Source organism: Amphiura filiformis, chromosome 3 (genome assembly GCF_039555335.1).
Source record: "Amphiura filiformis chromosome 3, Afil_fr2py, whole genome shotgun sequence".
NCBI classification, from domain to species: domain Eukaryota; kingdom Metazoa; phylum Echinodermata; class Ophiuroidea; order Amphilepidida; family Amphiuridae; genus Amphiura; species Amphiura filiformis.
Window position 1 is genome coordinate 48,545,945 of NC_092630.1, and position 27,805 is coordinate 48,573,749.

At 35.7% G+C, this 27,805-nt stretch overlaps 1 protein-coding gene across 1 annotated transcript in view; it reads left to right on the forward strand.

Annotated features, from left to right (window-relative positions):
* The window catches only part of LOC140148648 (uncharacterized), a 95,908-nt gene extending 73,082 nt beyond the window's left edge, over positions 1 to 22,826 (forward strand). The window contains 9 exon segments of the mRNA XM_072170680.1: positions 1,188 to 1,259; positions 9,062 to 9,436; positions 13,876 to 14,003; positions 15,423 to 15,624; positions 17,586 to 17,693; positions 17,696 to 17,842; positions 18,780 to 20,750; positions 21,266 to 21,348; positions 21,536 to 22,826. Coding sequence (XP_072026781.1) covers positions 1,188 to 1,259; positions 9,062 to 9,436; positions 13,876 to 14,003; positions 15,423 to 15,624; positions 17,586 to 17,693; positions 17,696 to 17,842; positions 18,780 to 20,750; positions 21,266 to 21,348; positions 21,536 to 22,748 — 4,299 coding nt within the window. The 3' untranslated portion in view covers positions 22,749 to 22,826.
* The last annotated feature ends 4,979 nt before the right edge of the window (positions 22,827 to 27,805 follow it).

Sequence of the window (27,805 nt, forward strand, 5' to 3'; positions counted from 1 at the left end):
GTAGCTATGGCAAAGCCGAAAGGTAGTTACTATTTTTTAATGTGGTAGGACATGATCATCATCAAATGCTATGGCTTGTAGCGTGTCAAATTCCAAAGCATGAGGAGTTAGAGTTTTTGTACAGCTGTACTTGATGTTGTTTCACTTAGAATGCGGTGTAAGGTTTGCATGAATATAAATGTACAATTTTGATGTGGTACGTGGATGCCGATTTGCTGTGAACACATTAACATTGGCAATAAAACAAGCGTGGAATGCAAGTTATGTTGGAACTGTACACAGCTTTTGTAGCATGCATTAACAAGCAATCAAAAGTGGTTAGATTAATATGCAAATGTTTGTCATGACATGTGGGAAGCAGCAATAAATTTGATCTTTTTTTAGAAAATACATCATTTGAAATGCACTCACTCTTTGGAATGAAAAAATCTTCAACTGTAACAACTTCAGCGATGGGTGAATTTATGCATTCATATCAAGTTTTATATAATCTCTGTATTGCTCACATTGTATTTAATTAAAATGTTTCAACGGTAAGAGATTTTTTCATACTTGAGTTGTTGTGATGGACTGAGCATAGTAATGAATATTTTAGAATGTGTAAGAAAAGAAATGGAAACATTGATTGCTCAAACCTGTGCTTGGAATTGAGGAATTGATGTTGTTCCTATGCATTGAATGGAGTGGGAGAATAAAGCCTTGAAGTTATGAAAGAAGAAACTTGCTATAATGGTGTTTGGTGACAGAAAAACACACATTTGGGATATGTAGAATATTGTCTTCTCATCAGTGATTCCAACCGTCATCAAGTATGATGCGTGCATATCTATGATAATACATACTACAGCTAGAATTTCAATCAGTAATGGACTGCTATATTTTGATTCACAGCTCAACTATTTAAATAAACACTTAAAAGGTCAAAGGCATTCAATTGTCGATCAAAGATTTATCATTTTCATCCTTTTATGCTGGAAAAGATGCCTGTAACTTATCAATATAATTTCCCTCATTTGGTATGTATGAGAAAATGTACAATCCAAACCACCGCAGGAGTGCAGATATCCAATAAATGTAGTAACCTATTATTTGCTGCATATCATTCAAGCAGAGCAGGGATGTTTTAGTTAAAGACCCATTACCGTGTAGTACTATGAGGTGTGTGCACTTGTTATGTATTTTTGCAGACGGTTGTGTATAGTAGACAGTTCAGCAATGGATCATACAACCAACAACTTCTGCAATACCACCATCAGCAGGCATGTCTTTGATGTTATAACATGAATAATTAACAAGTAGCTGACCCAGCTTTAAGTTTGGCATACATGTCTTTGATTAATCACTTCAAACAACCTGGGTGGTGATTATTAACGCCAAAGGTTTTTCACTGCTTGCGCAAAAACCGATGCACTCAGTGCATAGGCATGGTGTTTTAGCAGGCTGCCATATCATGATACCGGCATTCAAAGGGAGGTTGACTAGGATTGGTGAAGATAAATTGATTAAATGGAATGGCTTGGTGTTGCTTGATATCACATTGACAGAATATCATGAATGCCGTACAGTCTCTACAGTCATAGACATGATTATATTCACTGTGTCCATGAATTTTGATCAACTTAAAGCTGGGTTACAAGCTTCTTTCGTTACCGCTTATTAAAAAGTTCCAACAGATACACTAATTGTAAAACCAATAGAGGGAAATCATCACAATTCTAATAACATTATTAAACTTTGTAACAACACAAACACAAACAAAAAACCCAAACATGTGATTGTTTTATCAAGATCACTTCCAAGTCATGAATTTGAGCAAGCAAATCTGCTTTTAATCAAATTAAAAAACAGATAATTATAGTCCGGATATTTTGACATCTCCCTTGCAACAGATGTTTAAATTCCCATAGAATAGTGGTCATTTGAGTGGAACTTGACAATGCTTGATAGTTGTTCGAAACTGGTATTTTGATTTTTCAGTTTCTGTTGTATTTGCATTGTATTCTTTCATGTGTGGTGACTCTTGAAAATCACAGTGCATACAACAGAAGTGAATGATTAAATCCTATTGTTGCAATTCAGAAAGGTCAATATCCCAGATGTGAGTGTCAAAACTAACAGAATAAAATTACATTTTAAACCATGCGTTAAAGAGTAAACTTTTGAAATGGAATGTGATCCTAGAAAACATACATGTTTGTTGTTATGTTTGTTAAACCCAAATCTCCTCTTCTGTAACAACTCTCTGGTGCACTGCTTTCAACCCAATGAAGTCATTAGAGTGGACCTACAACCTCCTTAGTAAACATACCTTCCCAAATTTCTTTATACTTTCCCAATTTATGAACAAATCATACTTAATTTCTCTAATTTGTATTTCTAATGTCATCCCTCCATATTTTTTTCTTCAAATTTATCCATATTCTGCAGTAAAATATCATGTAACCTCCGTACAAAATATTTTAAACTACCAAGTTTTTTCCCTCAATACTCATGTCCTGGAAATGATATCAAGTTTTGTTTCACTTCATTTAGGGAAAAGGTACACGCTAGCTGTAAAATAATACAGATAGGGAAATAAGAGTTTTGTGAAAGTTATTGTTTGCTTTTGTTTCAAGTAAACTTTATGAATATCTGTATTTTATTTGCCACATCCAAAATAATTTAATGTACAGCTGATACGAGAATTACATTGATTAATATTATTTAAAAACATACTGTAGGACTGGTTTGAATAAGGAATTCATGGACATACATACATACTAATACCTGCCACCATTAAAGGTGTTTACAGTCATTTTACCAACAAAATACATTTAATTTTTGACATCCTTAAATGAAAACCAAACTGTAATGCTTTTCACACCAAAAGTTATATAAGTTCAATTCAATTGCCCATGTATGATGGTATCCCTTATAAAGTGGAATAAACAGCACATGTGCAGTATATTCAAGGTGTTGTATTGTACTTAAGGAAGTTGAACTTACATTTTGGATGTTTAAGTAAAATGACTGTATACACTTTAACTTTATCCCTTTAAGGAATCAGATAACAATGTTTGCACAGTATTTTTGTGGGACATGAGAGCACATCAGACACATCAAATTGCATTATGAATATGAGGAGTGCCCTTCTGATATCAAATAATTTTTATTTTTTTTGAAATTGCGATATGCAAATTTTATGGCAAATTATTAAAAGTTGATATTTTAGAGTCCTTGAAGTTAACTTTATAAATCTAATGATACGTAATTTAAGTGTACGTAGCTGGAAGGAAAAGCTGTCCATCATTTGAAAATTGACCTTTCGTATTGAAGATATACATTTTTCCCCCAAAGACCTAGGACATTCCTCATATTCAGAATGCAATTTGATGTGTCTGATATGCGCTCATGTCCCACAAAAATACTGTGCAAACGTTGCAATCCGATCCATTAATTTCCCTAATCCACTAAATCCAGAATTATGTAGATGTCAGGGTAGCTGTACATCTCTAGTTTTATGTCACTATTTTCTCATCATTTTCATTTGACGTTCATCTTTGAACACAAGTTAATGAAATTTTAAGATGGAAATTTGTTTATCTAGCATATCAAATATAGATTTAAGTGGTTGATTCTGAGTTTTGTAAATGTCAATGTTTGTGGAACACTTCAAGTAATTCAACTGCATCATATAAAGACGATATTTCATGTGAATCAAATTCTACCTTTTGTGTGCATTGAAGGGTATTTAATTATTATTAGAGGATGCAGAGATTGGCTTTTCATTAATTGCAATGGCAATATTGCACATCATGCATTTGGTTTATTTCCATTTATTTCTTTTTCTGAAACATTACAATTTAAAAGTTTTTCATTAGACTCTGAAAATATTAAAAATTAGCATTCTAACTATATTCATTATAGAAACATTCACATCTTTTCAGGGTCTGAATTTTACATGCATTTATGATATTCATGATGAACTAATATGGCAGTTTGTGTCATTTCTTTGCTGATTATTAATAATGTTTAATGGCTGTTAACCAAGAGTGCTTTCGTCATAAACATGTTACCATTTTACCAGAACTGACCTTTAATGTTTTCAAAAACCAAGCCCAATCATGCTCTAAACCTTTTTATGACCGCTATTTTTGTCTTGACTATTAATTGAATCATTTTTTGGCTTATAGCCTGTGTAAACATATCAAGACCATTTTATCAAGCATGGTAGCTTTACCTTTTCTACCTTTTGTTTGCAAGCTGTAAGTTTATTAAACTCATCTAACCTTACAGTGGCTTGATGTGACCAGCTATTTCTAGCTGTTCTCTCTCTGACAGATTATATTATTTCCAACTACAAGAATCAGATTATTTTCTGATTTTTTACCATTAATTATTCAACAAACATAATATACAATTTTTTCAATTAGTCATTAAAATTTTTGCCCAAGGAGTGCAATGTCTCCAAAGTAGCTTGTCTGGATGTCGTAAACAAATACTTACTTAGAAGAAAACAGTGTCAGACTTTGTTGAATTTAAAAGCTCACAAATTTATGCTCTTTGCATTGATTCTGTTTTTTTCCGTTAAATTTTAAACTTGCGTTTTGATGGATTTGTTTGTAAGTATTAATAGATAGAGTCACTCCCAACTTGTGACAAAGTAATCTACATTCAGTTGAAATTTTAAATGAAGAGTTGCTCACAATTTGTGTGAATATTGTTTCTTCAGTATACGCATTATCACTGTAATTTTGTGAAATTTAATTTGTCAGTAAGTCGAGGTTATCAAAACAATCCAACAGTAGCCTTGTCAAATTCAACATATTAATCAGAAAATAATCTGATTCTTGTAATTGGAAATAATATAATCTGTCAGAGAGAGAAAAGCTAGAAATAGCTGGTCACATCAAGCTACTGTAAGGTTAGATGAGTTTAATAAACTTACAGCTTGCAAACAAAAGGTAGAGAGAGGATTCTTGGAATATGTTATCATAACACTTGTAAAGATATGACATGCAGCAATAATGAAGCAACACTTGTTCAATCATACTATTAATCACACAGTATGATACAGCAGATTTTCAAGTAATATTATGTGCCCATTCTATAATACATACTGTGACTGTTTGGTGTGAAATTAATTCAATGATCTCACAGTTTCAAAATTGCATCATTGGATTGAGATGATGGCGATAGATAGGTTTAAGATAGCTGTGTTCAGTGGAAACCATTTGGCCATGATGCATTCTGGTGCATATCCATTTTCTAGTCAGCCATAAAGCCATGTGATGTGATGTTAAAGGAGTTAAAGCTGTGAACCATTAATAGCAAAACAGAGTGTTGTCAGGAATCATTATACAGCCGATCTATCAGATCTCGCTAATATTGCGCAGTCCTTGATCGCTTAGTATGGCTTTCAGGGAAATCGCATCGTACCTGGTCAGGTATAAATCATGCGGCAAGTACGTCCTCCAGTTAAGTGATGCTGTTGCAGACAGAAGCTACCTATATTCATGGACAATTTTAAAATCAAATACACGAGTCTTTGTTTGTGAATCCGTTGATGTATTTGTAAATCTTTCTCTTAAATAAGCAGCAGTGTTTGTGAAATTCTATGAGATTGTGCTACAAGTGCAATTACATCCACTTTATTGCCTCAGACTTGAGAATGCATAGCTTAGAGTAAAATCCATGGACAAACTCTGAAACAAATTTCAAAATCCATTTTGTATTATTCGTATTGTTCTTTATCTTTGATACCCACACTGTAAAAAATTGGATTTATTATTTAGATGTTTACTCAGAATTTGCTATGAATAGAAAACAAATAGGCAAACTAATATTTTTTTTTGAATAGATAAAACTATTGATTTTTATTAATCATTGCTTAAGCTATTCAGCTAATATCCATATCTCAGAAATAAATTAGTAAATTTAAAGGTAGTAATTTAAAAATGCATTTAGCTAGAATACGTCAATTATGATTCCATATTGCTCTGAAGAATAAAAATAATAATGATAGTAATGAGGCTGATGTGTTAAAAATAGATGAGGCTGGACAAAAGTACTTCTCAACTCTGCTAACCCAAATTTTTTTTTAGTTGTGGTACAAATATATATTTAGGCTTCCTGCTTCTCCTACTTACTGACTAAAAACATTTTTAGCTTATGTAATATGTAACAACTGTGTTTGTTTGACCCTTAGATTGTAGTCCCTTTTACTAATGGAATTACAAATATTTATGTAAAATAAACAATATTTAGTTCATTGGAGAACATACGTTACCAGAAACATGTAAACCTTTTTATTCAGCCTTTAAAGCAAGATCAATAGCAAATATAAGATATAGCTAGGTTGAGAGAATTCCAGGAAATTGTTTCCACCTACTGTTCAAAGTGTTTCTTAAATACTAATCAATAGAAGTTGTCTTATCTCTTTCTTGCAAGGTTAATCAAATTAATGGGAATTGAACGAACTGAATTCACTCTGTAATGTTTTTGTCTTGAATCAGAAATTTTTGGTCAGGTGAAGTAGGATTTAACCTTTTCTATCGAATCCAGAAGTGGTAATTAATAATTTAAGTTTAGTCATGTAGTGAATCTTTAAAGCATGTAGGAAGGTATAAAATCTTCATTTATTCATGAGATGAAATTGAATACTCCCCTTGTTCTGCTTTATCTAACCCCAGGATATCTCGTACATTCAATGCAGTGCTGATAATAGTACACCCAACCTAAATGTCTGGCTGCATGCCTAATTAAATATATACCGGCAAACTAAGTAGTTGCTGTGCTGTGAAGTCATTTTATTTTTGCCTTTTTTTATTATATTTGAATTATGGGTGGCTAGTTCAGGCAGACATAAAAAAAAAGCATATAGCGGGAAATAGTTAAATACATAAGGCATTTATGACATGAGTCACATTGCTATTTATGCACTAGTATTTTAATATAGTTCATGTAAAAGGAATTCAAAAGAATTTGAGGAAGGGGTGACTGAATTCTAGCTCCCTGAATGATTAACTTTAGATTGATTACAGTGCTGCTTTAAAAACTTTTTTTAAATAATTCAATATGATATCAGTTACTCTCAGCCTGTTTCAGTTCATGAATCTTCCCCTTCTTGAGTTGCACACATTGATTAATAGCAATATATCAGTTTTCCTGAAGAAATTGAATTAGTAGTGTAGAGATAGCGAAAAATAGAAAGGGGGAGTTGTTTTGAAATGAGTTATATCCTGTAGGTGGATCCAAACAAGAAACTCAACATTTCCTAGTCGTTAACAGCACCAAAATTTCTTATTAAACGTGTAGGATCGGGAACCAGAATCTTGTCTTTGATCCAATTTAATTTCACAAATTGCTTTTAATAAGTGCAGAACAGATTTTCTTGTATCACATGCTAGAAGCGCTAATGCTTGTAGCATAATGGCAATTTAAGTAAAAGGTTGACATGTGAAATGGGTAAAAAAATGCATTATTTGCCATTATCTAAATTTCCACAGGGTTTTTCAACATCATTAATGTAGATTAAGATTTTGGGTTATTTCTTCATTTTCAGTATCTTTTTATTTGTATTTCCTGAATTTCATTCCCCAACTTGACTTGATAAACTGATCTAGATAGAATTTGAAACTCGAAAAATGATAATGAATTTGTTATGCATGGGCATTGATAGACTTCTACAAATTGTATCAAAATGATAGACACCCATCTGTTTTTAAGTTTTTTGTCAATGTAACATTGGATTCACTTGAACGGATCAACATTTATAGGTTGTTTGTTTCCCCATTAAGTGTTGAGGGCATTGAAAGTATATCTTATGTTGCCTCTAGATGTGATATGCTGGCCCTTCATCACTAGGAACATATGGTTACCAATCATTTTGATAAAGTTGTCATGTAGTACTGACAGTTTTAAATGCTATAATAGAACATGCAATAGATCTGACAGAATTCCCTGAAAAAAGTACCATTCATGATTGCTCACGCACCATCATGGGAGCAACATCTCTAAGTTCAGAGATTCATGTAGTTGGATTACCAACCAAAAATTAAATTTGAAATGCCCAGAATCATGAGTCTTATTTCCTTCTGGCCTGTGACCTATGGTGACAAGTAATAGAACTCTGATAAAAGACATAAAGGGAAATAAATTGCTGTTACGTAACTATTTTTAAGGACACTTAGATCATATATTGAATGTCTTTGCTGTCATTGGACCTCAAACGTAATTGCTGCAATCTATATTATGACCTGCACCCATTGAGGGTCCCCACCTGTCACATCACAGCAACTCCAGCAATTAAGGTGCTTCCTGAGTGGAAATTCTGACTCATTTCACCTATTAGAATCTAGGGTGTATTCCTGCACTAAATAGGCTTATCATTTTGGCACCCAACAAAAATTCCCGTACATACTGCAGTATTGTGAGTGTACCATTTGAATTAGTGAGTGCTTTTGGGCTTAAAATTATCTGTGGCAATGATTTATATGAAATGTAAGCATCAAAGGTTCATGTTTGTCAGTGTTGCCAGTATAAATAATAATGAACTGGGTGGGCCTGCAGGTTGTTTCAGATATGGAGTAAATCAAAACAAAAGTAAATTAAGTCCAAGCACTGCATGTAACACAGTTCTAATATAATATATTGCTAGATATTCAACAGACATTGCAAGTGTATTTTTTACAGTGCACATACTTATTTTTTGCATCATGAAAACAAGATTTAATAATTGCATGATAAATCCTGATGATGAATATATATAATTAAGAACTAAGATCTGAGATATTAGCAGTGATATATTGCATCATGCATAAGTATACATAGGATGTGCTACAATGACATGGATGCAGAAAGAACCCCTTCTTGTTTTTCATTCTTTTATTTGAACCCTTCTTTTTTCATCATCTTTATGTTCTTCCACTTTCTCATTCTACATTAGAAGTTAACAAGGAAAATGGTTTACCCTTAACTCCATCTTCAACTAAATTCAAACATTTTCATAAGCTAATGTGTTTGGTAAGTAGAAATGTGTTCAAAATGATAATTCCTAATCTTCCCTATTTAAATGGTACAGGACAACACCAATGTTCAATATGTCCAGACTACGGCCACCATAGCTCCACAACATGGACAGCAAGAACCTAAGCAACAGACAGTAGCAACACAAGTGGCTTATCAGCAACAGCAACAACAGCAACAGCAGCCAGTAGTAACACAAGCGGCTTATCAGCAACAACCAGTAGCAACACAAGTGGGTTATCAGCAACATCAGCAGCAACCACATCAACAGCAGCAGTCAGTAGCAACACAAGTGGCTTACCAGCAGCAGCCAGTAGCAACACAAGTGGCTTATCACCAACAGCAGCAGCAGGTGTCAATTACAGCAGGGCAAGTGACCAACGTAGTGCAGCATCATCCAGTAACAAGTTTTTCTGTCACCTATGTTAATGTAAGTTCAAATTTCAGTAGTTTAACCATGTTCTTTCCTGTAATATAGTAGGTGTGTTGGGTGTGTCACATTGCCGCAGCTCATGATTGCAAAACAGGTAACTAGATGTCAAGAAGTGTCTGTGTGAAAGCTTTGTATATAAGGTATGGTTGAAATCTGATAACTTAAGGAATAGACCAGGCATTAAGCATTCATCACAAGCCATGACTTTTACCAAGTCCATTAATCTACTGTTTACAAATTAACTAGAATGAGAATTCAGTTCACAACATAGGAGATTAAAAACTTGCAAGGATAAAGCAATATAAACCAAATTGTATGTGACATCACAAATCATTGTGCTGCCCATTTAATGAACTTGTTCATCTCATAGTAATAGGAAGGCATTTATTTTTATCTACCCATAATAATCCTTTTGTAAATATGAGGTTAATTTATTTTGAGGGTATTGTGAAAAATGTGAACATTTTGCCTTGGGACCGAGGAATAATATTCCGAGGTCCAGGCAAAATGTTTATATTTTCACAATTCCCGAATAATAACTGAATGCAAAGTCATTGACTTCAATTTGTTTGATGCCATCTGTATAATATTATCATATTAAAAAAATACAATTTTTACAAGTTTGATTGGATCTCAAGATATTACTTTTTAGGGTAACAAAAGCACGAGGTTATGAATAATATGTAGTCCATGATATTTACCATCTTTACCTTGGAAGTTTGTTAAGGGGTACTACACCCTGTGGTAAATTTGTGACTATTTTTTGCATTTTTCTCAAAAAATAATAACACACTGGTAACAAAAGTTATGTAGTTTATTGGGGCAAGGATCCCAATTACTACACGGAAATTTCAGTGACTCAAGACAAGCGGTTCATTATATATGATCGAAATGAGGTACACCTAAGCGGTACCTTATTTCTTATCATAAATAACGAACCGCTTGTCTTGGGTCACTGAAATTCCAGTGTAGTAATTGGAATCCTTGCCCTATAATATACATAACTTTTGTTACCACTGTGTTATTAGTTTTTGAGAAAATGCAAAAAATAGACACAAATTTATCGAGGGTGTAGTACCCCTTAAGTGGTTATTTTCCATCATGACCTCTCCTTTATTTGAGGGAGTTAATCAACAAATTGGCAATGTTATGACTCCTCATCCATCATAAGCCACCGATACATTGATGCACCTGTTGTCATCTCCTGCTGATTCTGCTGCTGTAATATTTCAATCTAAACTAACTCCACTTTGACGCATTCCAAAAGTCAGTATTATACTAGAGCTGCTGTGGCTCAAGAGCCGCGAATGTCAGGCGGTGGTTTCTGAACAATTTATTTCTCTCAATTAGTTATTTTTGCTGACCCAGTTATATTCAAGTTTAAGCCCAATAGATGACCTCTGTTCCATTTTTTCATGTAGCAAAATTTCAGCTTGATACATTGAAGTATAGGGAAATGCATAACTAACTGGACACACAGAAATGGATACAAAAGAAGTTCTATATATGAAATACCAATAAGTATGATTGCACCATGAGTTAAGGCTACCATTTACCAAATAGTGCATAGTGCTAGTCCATAATGCACTACAGTTGTTATGTATTATCATGAATGCAGCTAATCTGGCAAGTGATTCTTGTTGTTTGGTTAACATCATGCTACTGACCCTTGTGTTTTTGACCCCAAGCTGGGTACAACTTAAATTAAGCTTTAATGACCCTTAATAACCACTATGTGATCTTTGACTCCAGTTTGTGTACACTGTATATAAACCTTAGGCCAGCGGTTCTTCTAACCAGGTTTGGTGATCATAGTGTTAGCATTTAGAAGATGACACCTAATACCCCTATATGACCTTTGAGCAGTATTTTGTTTACATCACATTATTACATGAAGCTTGGGTCAGTGGTTCTCCTGGCCAACTTTGGTCAAAATTGGCTTTTCACAATATATTAGGAGGTTGCACTACAGAGCATAAGTTCCATCACTTAACATAATCAAAAGATTTGCATGAAGTCATGTGATTTTACATCTAATCTCATTATTTCAACCAACCTGTTAGATTGTGCTAATCACTGCATAACTTTTTAAAACCCAGACAGTCAATAGACTTGCACTGACATGTGCATACACGGCACATTTATCACTAACATTTAAATTGATTAACATAGAGGCTATGTATTTTCTGTAGCATTATTTAGTGACATAGCCATATTGTGTTTGAAGGTGCTTGCATTCTTGTTTCAAAACCCTTGTAAAAAGGGGATGTTTCATACTTTGGGGATTAGGACTAAACTCTATGGTAACCTGTGATTGAATATTCCAGGGACTGAAAGAAGTAATTGCAGTAGTTCACATAAAGGGCAGTGTTCTGCTTCATTTCCTGATAGTAAAAGAGTCAGTTTCAGTCATCCATTTACCAAACCATCTTGACTGTTTTACTGTCGGAGAGTCTTATATGCTGGTTTAAAATGAGATCGCAGTGTCTGCAATTGTGGACAAAACCGGTGTTTAATTCAGTCTGAAGGGGAAACTAGATTTCTTAACAAATTTGACATTGTTAGAATTATTGCAGTAGCTGTCATTGAAATGTCCTTGATTATTCGTAATGTGAATATCATTTGAATTCCTTTGAATTTGAGAACAGGGTTTCTGGTTAATCATCGCACATGATTATTTGCTTTTTTAAAGAAGTTGCCTAGAACAAATATTGTATTCACTTGATTGTCAAAGCCATGACAGTGTGAAAAAGGTTTTGAAGGTAGCATAGAATTTACAGATACAATATTTGTTCTGAGTGAGAGTGTGAGATGGGGGGGGGGGGGGTCATGCCTGTGTGGTTTGGGTATGCTTGCATGTGTGATATCTGTACAAAATACAAGCAAAATGACTGGTAAATTGTTTATATATTCGGTGTGCACTTTAAGCATATGCAATCCAGGATCTAGCTACAAAGAGTCACTTTAAGCACCAGAGAGAAACTTGTGTGATATCCAATTTCATGTGCTATGTAATTTGTACTCAAATGTCAAAATCATGAAAATAAGCTGACACTGTCAGACACTTTAGTCTGATCTAATTTAAGCAACTTTATTTTGAGACTGATTTTGACATCTAAAGTTAGAAAGTACAAAATTTGCTAACACACAGCAGGTGTTTTTTCCAATCAATATTTGTATCTTATCGCAAAAGTGAGTGATTTCCTGGAGACAAATGTAATTTGGCCTCGAATCTGAACTTAACGGGAACCAAATTTTTTGGCTCAGTCATATGAAGTGTTTCCTCCTCAAATTTATGTGGTACTCTGGAAATAGGTTTATGTGTTACCAATCATCAAGGTGCTATATAACTTTATCTGTGTCAAATATTTTAACAAGATGCAAAATGGCGGATGCTTAAGTGCATAGTCGTGTTATATGTTGTGGTCTCATGTCAGAATTTCATATGCCTTTTTTCAGATTTTGACAAGTACCAAAATAGAATGTTACCCGCTTCTGTTTAACTTAATGTGACTGTCAGATAGAGAGTGAATTGGATTACTTGTTTTTTTTTTTAAAGTCATCAATAATAAATATGCTAATTTCCTCCCGAATGGAAGCGTATTTTGGCAATCTGCTGTTCCTTTTGTATGGTGTGATTTCAAATGTTTGTCAATATGAGTTTGAGTTTCATTTCAAATATCAGTTTTAATTATCAATTTTAATCAGTATTATTGTCGTGCCTAGGTGCACCTGCCCCTATACATGCAAAACTAATCAAACATGTATCATTTTGTTTTGATAGAATGCTCTGTAAAATCATTAATCCTTGCCTCTTCCTTTTGATGAATACAAGACGACAGTATTGCACATTAACATTATGCTAGCTAGTACTACTGATATAATAGATTATGCAATCAGTACAACTTTAAAATTGGGTGTCATCATTGTCTTGTATGAAACTGCTGAAACCAAGATGGGAAGCATTTTATATTGTGTGCATGTATTCAGGGTGAGAATTAGCTTAAACATTTTCCGTAGCAGTTTTTGGCTAATTCCTCATAATCAGGATACTTCCATATACTAAAGCACTATAAAAAGTGCTATACAAATGCAAATTTGGGTAGCAATTACTTCAAAATGTGGAGCAAACTGCTATGCGATACAGCCGAATTCGAACCCTGCATGTATTAGACCACCTGTTTGCTGCTTCAACCATTCTTAATTACTGATTCGTGATGCAATGAGAAAGTCACATTATGTATTCCTGCACATATCTCTGTCTCAGTGCTTGTTAAATATAACACAACACACAGTTTTACCAGAATGAGAGAATTACTTTTTGTACTTGGTTAATTGTATTTAAAAACATAGTGTCTCATCTCATGCTCAGTTTTTTACTCAGTTTTACTCAGTTATTTTAATCTTGTTATTTGTTATTGTTGTTGTTGTTACAGCCTACTGTTGAACCTGTAGCTCAAGGCTCCCCTGCTCTAGACAGGAAGGAACTGCCTCCCACAGAGAGCCACAGCAGCAACACCACCACAGCTCAAGCGGTCTCCTCAGTCTCATCGGCAGAAGACGGGTATGTGAACTCACTTGTCAGGTGTCATCCCATAGACTAATCAAGAATACTTCCTCATTGTATAATGATATTACCTGATGTATAAAATGTATGCTAACTCAATTTAAACTAGGAAAGTAAGTAAAACTGAAACATAATAATTATGTTGGCCTGTGTTTCATCACATGACTCCACCTTATTTACACTAATTGAATGAGATCCATATACATATTTGGTCATCTTTTGGCTGTTGCTATTCACTTTATATAGCTTGTTGCATTCTGATAAAGCTCTTATGAAATGGGTTGTAGTACATATTCATGCAATGGACTAACAAAATTAAGTTCTTTTGTTTCTATAAAAATTTAATAAGTATTATTACACTTGAAATTATGTAGATATTAGTGTACGTGTGAATTATGTACAAACACATAAATGCATGAGCATCTGAATAATATCTTGCTTATGTGGACAGGATATCTTTTTTAGAATCTGATTTCCATTTAACATGTCTCACCACAAAACTTGACTAAATAACCCCAAGTCTGATCAAATAGAAGGGCATTAAGGACACAAGTTCCTTGTGGTTAAGAAAAGACAATGTGCAAGATAATGTCATAAGGAAATCACTAATTAGTATAAAAGCCTGTATATAGAACAAACACCATGAAAACAACATGTTTTTCTAAACATTGAAGATGAAACATTTCCAAAAATAATTGTGTATATATTTACAATTATATTTACAATTGTCAAGATTAAAAGCTTTGGATTTGTTATGTGTCTGACCCCATACCCTTGGTCAAGTTGCCAAATAATTCACACTTGTGGACGTGATTCCAAGTGTTTTATGTTTCCTACCAAAGTTTATAAAGGTTCACAGTTCATGTTGAGTCTCATTGGTCATTCCCACGTATGACTTTTATCTTCCGTCCCAATTTAATTGACAGTTCTGAAGATTTCCCCTCTACTTCCTTGCCATTAGCAACCAACATTTTATTTATAGCATAGACAATTCCTCAACTCCTATGATGCTATCAACGCTTAACCCTCCCCCACTTTTCCGTGCAAAGTTTTGTTGGTAGCTTAGAGAATTCCTTGCTTTCAGTTAACTGTTATTCATAGGATGCCGTGTGACCACCAATGTTATTTTCCTTTTATTAGGCAAAAAGTTGTACATACACAGGTACCAACATCATAGAAAATATATGATTTATTCACCACTATTAGTCAAAAGTGTATCTTATGTCTCACCACATATGTAATGTGTGTGCTTTAAGAGTACTAAATTGTATGTAGATTATGGGACTTTTTTAAAAATCAAATCCTCACAGATGTGAGAAATATGAAGGGTTTCTTATAATGATTTTGCAGTAGCACACTGTTCCCCTATGTTGATCATGGGTTTTATAATTTGTATTTTGCTTCTTGATTTTGCAGTGTTGAAGGAAAAGTGGAAAAGAAGGACAAGGAAAAGAAAGCTCGGGTAAAGAGCATAAAGGGGAGAAAGTTCAAGCTGAGCATCAATTCAAAGGACGAGGACCAGATCGTGGAGTGTGCATTTGAGGCTCAGCACGGCAAGCGGGTCACTTTCAAATTCAGCCTGGAAAATGATGATGCACATGATATAGTGCAAAATTTGGTAGGTGGATTTACTCAATAGACATGACAAATGTGTTCTTATAAAAACAACAAAAGTTAAAATGTTAGAAAACTTAAATTATGTGACAAATTTGAAGCAAATGGGACAAGCAAGTGAATTTTGCTATAAATAGGTTTATAGCAGTATGATATTTCCTGTGCAGATGAACTTGAGAAATATACTTTTACTTTTTTAGAAACAGGATTGCTTTTATATTCTTTTCACCCACATTTCAATTTCCAAAGAAATTGGAAATTAATGTGTGAAAAAAGTATCTTGGCAAATTTTCAAGTGGTCTGGCAGTATTTACACATATAACACCCACATGACACCCACGTATATTATGCATAACTATGCAACATTCATATAACAAAATCAGTTTATGCAAATGTCCATGCACATTTGTGTCACATACATGTATGCACTGTCCACATCAGGCATGCTCATGCCGTAAATGTTGGTGCTAAATTATTTTATTTTATTTTATTCATCTGGCCATTAACAACAAGATTGAGACAAAACAATAAATTGGGTCTACTGAGCTGCCGGGGAACACTGAAAGCACAAACGAGCACTGTCACCACAAGGCGCAGCGCTCCCAACTCAGCAGACCACACACATACAAATCATTTTGGAAAAAAATACAAAAAGGCATCAAATTATGAGCTGTTATTATAATTCTGACCTGAACCGATAAGAATTACTTTCAGACAGACTTTCAGCAAAGGTACATTGGTCAAAGTAGTTTTGATAATATTTAGACCATGTGTGTATATGTGTCAGCAATATAATACAGGAAAGTGTTACATTTGGCATGGGAATTAAAAAGGAAATAGGTGGAGTTTGGGTGAAATAGTTCAAATCCTGGAAGTTTAAGTGGAACTTTGTTATCCACCTATGGCAATCACAAACCAATATTTTCTCTCTTTATGCGATAAACTAGTAGCATGCCTTCAGCATTGCATTAGACAGAGACAGCGCGATTACTGAGCGATATGCAGTACTTCTATTTGTATAGTAGTATAGGAAAATGTATTCCTAATTAGAGCAATTCATCTCAAGGAAACAAAAATTTGCAGCCATCTGTTCAGTAAGTTCCGTTGCCCACATTATGACATAAAGACCAGAACAAACATAGAATGTCTGTCTACTGTACATTGACAACATCTCAAGAAGAGGTGACAAATGATATGTGGGAATGAAGCACGAATGTTTCAAAATGAGTCGTAGTCTTGTATATGGAAAGTGGAAACCCTGTGGGGAATTGTTAATGACAATTGACAGCTATGATAAATTGACCCAGACTGGCTAGCTTTGCTTTCACATGTCTCTGTCATACTGGCATAGCAGCATTAACATAGAACATTCATGTTGTATGTTAGCTAGCCCAGAGATGACTAAACAGAATGGGGGTTAAGTACTCGTTTATCACATTGGCAACTGTTTTCGGTTACACCACATTTTCATGTTGAATGTTTCAGATTTAAAACTTGATAGTACAGCATGACTAAACATGTAGTGTATTCCCTTATATGGAATTGTCTTTCAAGATTAGTGTATGATTTGTTTTATAGTAACCCCCTTTGACATCAACAATTAAACACCTCAAAAAATAAGACATGCTTGAATATGACATGGTGATAATGGAAAAAGATTCACAATTGTAACATGAATGAATGTTGCAAGATAACACTTGTTAGAAAATGGAGAGGGAACTCTTTTCAAAATAACATTAATTCATGTTAAGTCTGTGACTCAGAATGAATGGATTACTTTGTCTCCCTGGAGGATGTGTGGTTACCATTTTGATTATGTTGTAGCTGGAAACTGGATTACAAGTAGGTAGCTTAAAGGCACCGCTAAAATTGGGGATGAAATTATGATTAATGACCAAGATTGTTTTATAGCAGGTAGTCAACAAGTATTAAGAAATAATTTGTCATACATTTTTCCAATTGCAGACTGAAAGTAACCTCATCTCTCAGAATAGTGCCAATGTATTCCTTGAGCAGCTGCAGAAAACGTGGGAAGAGGCAAGAAAGATGAATCCCCTCCACCAGTTCAAACTTATCCAGAAGAAACAGCAGCAGCAGTAACAGCCGCTAGTGGTGAAGCCCTGCAGGCTCCTAGTCCACAAACAGTACCAGAGACCCTTTCAGGGCCTCCATCTGGGGATACATCTGCTACACAGAGCTCAGATGATCAGAGCCCTCCTCAGGTAATAATGTGATTTCCAACATTAACAGCTTCCTTATTCTTGCATTTTATTTATTAAGTAGCCCATATTATTCTACAGGCATTCTAAGAACTATGTACCCAAATCAGTTATCTAAGTTAGATACTTACTAAACATGAGTGTTCCTTGATGCAGCCAAATAATGCAGCTGTTTGTCATTGGAGGTTAACACCCGACAATAAATAAGGAGAGACCCTATCCACCGGGAATCCAGCCAGGCTCAAACAAACTGCTTTGTGAATGCGGTTCATGGTCATGTATATCAGATACTTAATGATTGACCCTTTATGTTCCTGTTTTAATTTATTAATTATATGGTTCCCCCCGTCAAGGATTTTAGAAAATTGATACGGTCACTTAGGCTTTTTTATTCATTATTGCCCACCAATCATTATTTTGATACATTTAGTGATGGACTTTTTCAGTGATCACACCTGAATCAAGCATAAAACATGTTTTGAAAGTATTTTGCGACAGTTTAAACATGTGATTGTTATTTAAAAAATTTGAAACACTTAAAAATATAGCAACATCTTGGAGTATGGCAAGCATAAGGAGGTCACACAAAAAATGTCATTATTAATCATATACCTTGCCTCCATTGATCTGAAATGTTGCCCAAATCATCAGAAGATATGATTGGTATTTTGAACAGATAAAAATACAGATGTTTCTTAAAATAAATTTTCAACAAAATAATGAAAGATTTAGCAAAAAAGAAAAATTGTGCTGATGGGAACCATATAATCAACTTCCATTGTCTTGGCTTTATTTATCCAAATTATGCAGCATGCAGCTGTTCAAAGTTGTCATGGTGCACTTTTTTGCCGATTAAACAAACGTCCCAGAAAACTCATAGGTGTTATTTTGCTCAAATCTAACAAGATGAAATTCTATTTCTTTTTCCTTGTTACCTTAGATCTCTGGAAGCCGAGTACCTGAAGCAGCATTTGGCACGTCCGCTACTCCGGTTGATACTAGTAATGCCACCGCTCCGGGTTCTCCCAGAAAGGAAGTAGTGAACAGGTCTGGTAGTCCACCGGAAAATGTGCACACAGTAAAGGATGATAGTGTGGAACAGATCTTAAGACCAAGGCAACAATCTGAACCACTTCCTGCAACAAGGCCTATTATATCACCAACAAATGGCGGAGAAGTAATTCAACAACAACCCCAGCAACCACCACAGTTACAGCAGCAACCACAAGGAAATGTTAATGGTAACGGCAATGTCATTGCTCCTCAACCTATATATCCAAACCAAGGAGGAGTGCCACAAGGATTTGTACAACCTGTCAATAACTTCCCACATGCCACAAGTGCTCCAGCTTTATCTGATCAGAATACTGTATGGGTCCAGGGAGGTGCACAGACCCAATTTGCACATCCTCAACCACCACAAAATCTAGTACAGCCAGGGGGCAACCTCTTGAGTCAGCCTGGTACACCAGCTCCAAGCCAGGCTACAACACCAGCCCTTTCTCAACCTGTTACACCAAGTATGGTGGGTCAACCAGTGACCACTATGTCACAGCAGCCAGTAGCTGGGCAAAATGGTCATACTGCTACAACAGTGAGTGCTTCACAGCAGTCTTCATCCAAAAAAGGGAGCACCATAGAGAATTTACGTTATCAGCTTAGTAAATTGCACCGAGGTCAATCCCAGCCACCAACACCAGTACATACCCCTCATCCAACAGCAACCTCTGAGGCGATTCCAGCAACTCAATCAAATACAGTGTCGGATGCAGCAACAAGCATATCACAACAGACATCTGGAAACCCTTCCCAAGTAATCCCTCCCACAGGCCAAATGCCTGGCCCTCAACGTCAACTTTCTCAACCAGGCATGCTGGATCATCAAATGGACCCCCATGCAGTTCCTATAAGTGTTAGCGCTAGTGCCCCCAGTCTTGATGTGAATGCAGCTGAATTGTATCTAGATAGGAGGAAATCTGATGGTGAAGTATTGAAATCTGGTGCGGGAAGATTCCAGGTGGAGAGAGTGGTGGAGGAGGATCCCATTGACACAGATTCAAGCAATGAGGGTGCACGTGTTGAGTGGACTATATCAGATGAATCGCTGGTTATTGATGACAAGAGACCAAGAGCACATTCAGATGTACCGAGAGTGCATCCTGATGTAACGAGAAAGTCTTCCAATGAATTAAATGCAAATGTAACTTCCACAGTATCAGACACTGCCAAGCCAGTCACTGTAAAAGGACGATTCCAGGTGACCCCTACAGACCCAGATGTTTTGCCTCCCACTGCTCGCTCATCAGATGGGCAACCCAGCCCCGAAGTGAAGGAAGTGGTGACTAGCCTGGTTACGCAGACAGCGCAGAATATCGATCATGATAAGACATCCCCAGGAGCAAGTCCAACTCATGCTGTCCCTAAACCACAGACTGTGAAACAGGGACGTTTCAAAGTATCACAAGTGTCTGTAAAAGAGGATTTGGCTGCAGCTGTAGACCGAGTAAATGCTGAAAATGCAGCAAGCAAACAGCAAGCAGCTGCTGCTGCTGCAGCAGCAGCACAGCAAGTTGAACCAAAAAGGCCATCACTCTCATCAACCCCTCCCATACAAGTGGAAGGCAATGTTGTTTTTGACTCTGAGCCCTCTCCAAGGGAGGGCACCCCAACACGAACACATGTGGAGAGAAAGAGCAGTTTGGTGAGTTCTGTGAGCAGTGGAAGAGGAACACCAGACAGTACAATTGCGGATACAGTTCCACCAAACCAGGTTGTGACGACTGATACAATGGGTTATCCCACCGGCAGGTATCCACAGCAGCAACAGCAACAGCAGCTACAGCAGATGATGACAGGAATACCTACATCCCAAGTGACACCACCTGATAGGTCCAACTCGCCTGGATCTGTGGTAAGTTTGAAATAAGTTGCAGTTATCTTTAAACATCAGGAGTCGGTTCATTTTATAGGAAGTACTTCATGATAATTTTGAAAGACTTCTCTAAAATTATTTATAGTAAATGATCAATGATGGTGGTGATAGAGCATGACAATCTCTGGTGCTGTATAGTTTTGTGTCAAGTTCTCTGCATATTCAGGAATTCATGAGCTCATTTGCACACTAGCAAATAGAATCAATTCACTCGACCACCTTAGCACAATAACCAATGAACATTCTATGTATAGTAGTAGGCCTATGCTAGGGCAAAATGATGTGCAAATTTTCTGCTTATTCATGAATATTAAAGCTCATTTTACAAACTGCTGGTGCTCTAGTATAGATGCCTTCAGTTTCCTGTTCATACAAAGTGTGCAGGTGATTAATTGTTATCTTTGAAAACATGTGAGGTTTCCTGTAAAAGCCTTTATTTATGAATTTTAATTTCAGTAATATTAAATTATCCATATTATTGCTTGTTTTTGTAGGCTGCTCAAGCTGTAGTAAATGCTAGCCAATTTAGCTTAAGTCCAGATAGTGAAGATAAAGAGCTACATGAGATCCTGCAAAGGTAAGACAATTGTACCAAACCTAGCAAAACAATTTCAGTTATCTGAAAACATTTTTTAATAATTATATTTTTTGATTGCTTAGTGTTAACTTATTACTGTCCCATAGGAGTGAAATAATGAATGTCCTCACAATATGATATATGTTGAAATGACTTCACACTTTTTCATTCATTATTTTGTGTACAGACACCAAGAAGAAAGAAAAACAATGGAAGCCCGTCACCGTGAAGAAATCATAGAGCATATGAAATCTAAGCGGATCCAAGCACCTATACAGAGTCCTCCCTTTATTGGCTATGGTGGCTATGGCTACAGCTACATTCCCATGGCTCCTGCTGGTTATATGATGGCTCCGCATCCTCATGACCCGGCAGCAATGTTTTCTTCAATGATTCCGTATAGTGGATTCCCCCATCAGTATGGTCAAGGACCGTCGATGCCTCACATGGGAAGAGGAAGCCCTCCAACACTTCCTGCTGGAATGGTATCTGTAGCAAGTGGGCCGAATCCCATGCAGTTAATGTATGGCAGCAGGATGCAAATTCCTCCTGGGTATGGCATCGGCCATGCATTAGATGCTTCATTACTAGCACCAACATCGATGCCTTCTCATACGAATGTCACAAGTGGTTTACCTGGCTCTGAACTAGTAGCATCAATGCCTACACAAAGTAATTATACTGCTGCTCCAATGGGAAGTAGTTCTCATACGAGCCTCACAAGTAGTTTACCTGGCTCTGTACTGGCTGCTGGAATGACTGGACTGATACATCGAAGCAACAGTTATCCGTCTATGGAGCAGCAGTTTCCTGGTGCGTTTGACCAGCAAAATGCTCCTGTTATGCATACTCCTGACAATGTTCCTTTGCAACAGGTGCAGACTAGTGTACAGCAACCCATCCCACCAACATCAATCCCAGCCTCTGACATAGGGGTGTCCTTACAGCACAGTACCAGTTCAAGTCAAATGATTACAACGACTAATGTAGCACAAACCAATCCTGTGAACACTGCTTTATCATCAACAGAGAATAGACAAACTGTTCAAGTAGCTAGTAATCTCCCAAATGTAGCCCCTGTTTCTGCACCAACAGATTCCAGAACAGCAGAAACGTTTGCAGCTCCAGCTCCATATGTAGACACAAGGCAAGATGATCAGGCAATGGCAGCAGGAGGAGCAGGGCCAAAAAAAGGTGTCTTTACCGATGATTTCCACCGGTTAGCAGACCTAAGCGCCGCAACTCCTCAAGTTATAAGACAAGATGGAAAGAAGATCACATTGAATGAGCTGAAGATAAATAAGATGAAAGCAGACCTCAATGTGAATCCAAATGGTACTGCAAAATCGCAGGGGCAGCCTGGATTCGGCCAAACTGGAAATGGAGATACCAACAAGTAGATGAAAGTTCTGCAACTCGATAAATGATAATTATATGTATCCACAGTACCTGTATAATAGCATTGCTTTGTATTGAGAAAAACTTGTAGATAAAATTGCGTGCTTTCTTCAGAGTGAAAGATGAAATGCATTATTCTTATATCAATTTTGTTGTTTATTCTTTATTTGGTAAAGTTTACATTATTGTTATTTTGCCTCTTGTTTGGAGAAAGTTGAAAAAAAAAGCTGTAAATGATTTCTTCAGAATGAGGGTTTTGATTATACTAGAACTTGTCCAAAGTTCGTTAAGCATTCCACTTTTTTCGGTTATTTTGAGTGCCGTTGCTGTAGTAACCATGATTAGCCCACCAACTTTTGTAAAAGCTTTGTGTTCTACAGTGACAGCATAATAATACAATGCAGTGAGCATGGCAGATTTCTGCTAATCTGTACTTTGTTTACCCTGTGTTTGTTAGTGGCGTCGGTGTGGTTGTGCCACAAGTATGCCAACAAAATGCCTTATTACGAGTGTGTATATGCTCGGCAGGATTAGGTCAGCGGACTCAATTCTATACGGCTACCAGCACAATATACCCCCACGTCACGACCAAATTCGAGGTGTAACAAAATCTATATATGCCTTGAGAAGTGGAAGGAGTGGGAAAATACAGGTGGATGATGGTTTTGTGTATTTACATGTCAAAGAAGCATACCCAGATGAATACTTGTATTCCTTACACCTGTGTTTTCTTTAGGTTGATAGGTGTGAAATTTAACATGAATCTATCCTCCCAAATATTACCTTCTACATGTAGTAGCAATGTAATGTTTTGTGCTCCAAAGTAATCATGGTGTGCAAGTCGGCTATTCATGGCGTTCTAAATAGTTAACAAGGAATGTGGTTTTGATCACGATACTGACAAAACTTCATTGTTACTTATATACCTCAGAATGCCTGCCATTGTAGCATCGCTGGTGATTATCAAGGCATTTAATGCTTTGAAACAAGTTTGTCATGGCTTTATTTTTTTCTGAAGTGCAATGTAATTTTTATCATACCTCAATATGGGAAATTCCCATCAATTTTTTCATTCGACATGTCAGCCATGATGTTGTTTACAATGTATTCATGTTAAATTTCACATGCAAAATGAAACCACTGCTTTATTATTATATTATTATTGTTAGTACTGTTGTATTGCTGTAATGTAAGTAAATTACCCATAAATGGTCGTAACTGTCTGCTAGATCATACTGAAAAAAGCTCAATTTGTAAAGAAATAGCCCTGGCAAACCAATGCCAAAATGGAAACTGAATCTGTAGGAATTATATATGTAGAGGATGCTATTCACTAAATGCCAAAATTGTAAATAGTATATATATATATATAATATTATTTTGTATTTTCCCCCAAGTTTAACAGACATTCTTCAGTTCTGCAACACACATAGTGGAAACATTGTAATTACCCTCGGATGGTTTCAAAATTGAGATGGTTTCAGATATTTAAGGCAGGTGATTGTGATGTAGTAACTGATCGGTGAAAGGTCCTTTTGAAACTCTGTTGTGCATTATGATGCAAAACGCCTATCAATATAAAAGTATACATAGGTACCCTGTTAAATGTTCATATATAAGCGCAATGCAATGGCGTGTGTGCTTGGTCGAGCGCCGGTCATAAACATGTTAATGCCCGGGTGCTTATTGTAACGATCGCAGGATAGCAAAAAAAGTAGGGAAAATATTTTTTAGTTAATGATTGTTCAGGAATGTCTGAATGAGGTCTGCCGATTATATTATGAACTCCTAAACAATGGACAATTTTTGTAGATGACAGTGTGCAAAACTTCTTTATTAATATCTATAGAATACATATACTGTATCCAATCTTTCAGGTTCTCTTCACTATCTATCAACAGTTGCATGAAACTTACCTTGAACTTGACTACTTTACAAGTCAGCACCCCATGGCATAAGACATTGTTTACTATCTTGCTGTGGCACTGGTTGGATTGGTCAACATAAAATATTGCACATGTAGTCAACCTTGGAACTAGTCAACTATATGAAGCAAATGTGTGTATGATAAGGAATTGTCACTAAAGCTCTGCAGTGTTTTCTGATATTTGGATATCAGAGAATATCCATGTCAAGCGAGAATAGCATTTGTTCCTTTGATATAACTATTTGAAATCTTGCTAGCAGTCCTCTCATGTCAGCAGAGCTTAGATAACCTCCACATACTAATATACAAATTATAATACCAACGCCAATTTACTGATGCTTTGAGGTGAAATACTAATATTAAAAAAAAAACTGAAAAAAAGTTCTCTAGACATATTTTTACACTAAGCACTGGAAATGAGAGTGGCAGTGTTTTCTATATAGTGTAGCTATCCAGACAGACATTAGGCTATCCAGTTGCAATCCATACAGCCTCTATCGAAGACATGACCTTAATCTTCCACACACAGTGTGACTTTCAATCTGAATGGATAACTCCATTTGAAATCTACACTCATGTGGAAGATTAAGGTCATGTCTTCCATAGGGGTGTATGGATTTCAACTGTATTAACACATTCCAAGTCTGTTACCTAAGGATTCATCCAAGGTTGACTAGTTGGTGACATAAATTATTTCAACAGGTGTCCACATGGAGAGAAAACTTTGTACTTTTGTCATGATTTGGCACCACCTTGTATTATATGCTGTACTATGTAATGTAAGAAAGTAGCCAATCATTACTACATCACATTGTCATGTAAGATTCAATCTATGAAGAAATTCAACTTCAGCAGCAATAAGCAACATGGTTCGTATTAATATGCAATAGTTATACATAGCTAGACAGTTCTTCTGCTCTCATAATGTACTCCAAATATTTTTTGAAGTTGTTAGTCAGCCAAACAATTTAGTTCCAAAGTAGTAAATACACTCATTGCTGCATGAGCATCATACCATAGCAAAAGAAAGCAACAGTTACTGATTTCATTGGTTAACTAGCCATGGGCATTGAATTATTATAAACTGTATACCATCTTGTAACCAATTTGTATTATAGTTACGACCAATATTATGTATTTACCCATTTGTCTTGTATATTGTGGGCTTATTAGAGAATGGTGATATGCTATTAATGCAACAGAATATGTTGATTGTAATTTACAAATTTGTCAGTGTATTTATACCATATTAAGTATGATAAAACTGCGTGCCTGATATTTTTTCTTATAATGATGATGATGATGTTATTATTATTACTATTATTATTATTACCAATGTTATTAACACACAGTGTTATTGTGGGGTTTATTTTGATTCTGATCACAAATTGTAAGCATAGCAACTCTTTGAATGCAGCTTCTGATTTGGTGTATTCACCATGGACTAGAAGCATACAAACAAATGCAAAAAAAGCACCGATTCACTATTGTGACAAGTTTTTGGCCCAGGTATGTGTGCCAATAATGCCTTGAAATCCCCCAGTTTTGAAAGTAGCAAAGAGCCCATGGTGTTTACTACTAAATGTATGCATTAACTAATAAGTGCCTCCTAAACACTGTGCTTTTAAGTGTAAACCATTTTGTTGGGATTGATTTAAGCCCATTTTAATGAAAATATAGAACTAATGAATTAAAAAAGTACATGTCCATGTTTTTTAGGTTCAAGTACTTGTTAAGCAGCTTATTTATATAAAGCACTTGTGTATTATCCAATTCCATTGGCATATATACAAAATTGTGTGAATATATAATCGTCTCATCTCTACTCGGTGAACTCCTCACCATCAAAGTAAATCATTATGTGAACAAAAAGGTGAACATTACAGGTTCAATTAGTTGGGATATTCATACAGTGCAGCAAGATCAGAGTATATATATATCCATATTTGTCAAATTGAATTTGGAAAAAAAATCCTAAAAAATAGTCATGATCTCTGTTTGCTGTAATATATAGCCGTTTCTAGATACCGATATCATACAATTGGTTTTTGTCACAGATACATGTATGGTAGTGAATTTTTGTCATAACTCCAAGATGCTGATATGTGTGTGTGCATGTGCAAGCATTTCAGAGCAATTGGACCTGGTGCCAATTCACTCATTGAGTTACCGTGCCACACCATCAAAAATCTAAATACATGTAGCAAACAAGAAGTTCCCCTGGGCTTTTAACATGATCTGTCCTTCAAATTGCATGCTTCAATTTTCAGACGGTTCTATGCAGATGATGTTACAGTTGATGCCAACTTTTGCAATAAACTGGTAGAGTGCACACTTCCGTGGCTTTTACCGCTCAAGTTTCCAGGAATTATTTGAGGCAAAATTTGTCTATTCATCAGTAATTCGATGTTGTGACATGCTGAAATCCATTGTGGCATATTGCAGCATCGCATGAATATTTATCAGGTGAAAAGCAGACAAGTTGTCTCGCAAATATTTTCTGGAAATTAAGTTTTGAATGTCATAGAAGAAGGTTGAACTCTTTTTACGCCTGCATATAAGAACATACGTTTATCTACAAAATATTGTACCATGATCTTCTTTAATTCAAGTAAAACCTCAAAATAAGCAAATAAATAGCTTTATCAATTTTTACCTCAATAAGAAGAAAGTGTGTGGTCATTAAATTGTTCTTGATATATGAAAAAAAAAAAGCAGCTAGCTGTCATTTTCTACGTAAACTTACTCTATACCATTTAATACCTAAAATACACTTGTAGTGGAATCAATATATGTATTCATGAAGTATCTTCCAGCATTTCCAAATCTGAAATTTTCAATAGATTTTTCAAGTTCTAATAAGCAGCCCAGGGGAACCAGGGCAAAGTTTCTCCATATCAGCACAGTTACAATTTTGCAGAAGTATAAAAAGTGTGTGTACTTAAAAGTTATTATTTTGACCTCATTTGCATTGGTGTGTTCCATGTGAAATTTGCTACATACCTGTGTGATGTTCATTTTGTAATAACACTAAAAATCAAACTACTGATATCTAATAAGAAGGAAGGAAGGAAAAATATTGTACTCTTCTCTCTTTGGAGTATCATCATATCAAGCATTTCTTGCAGTGGG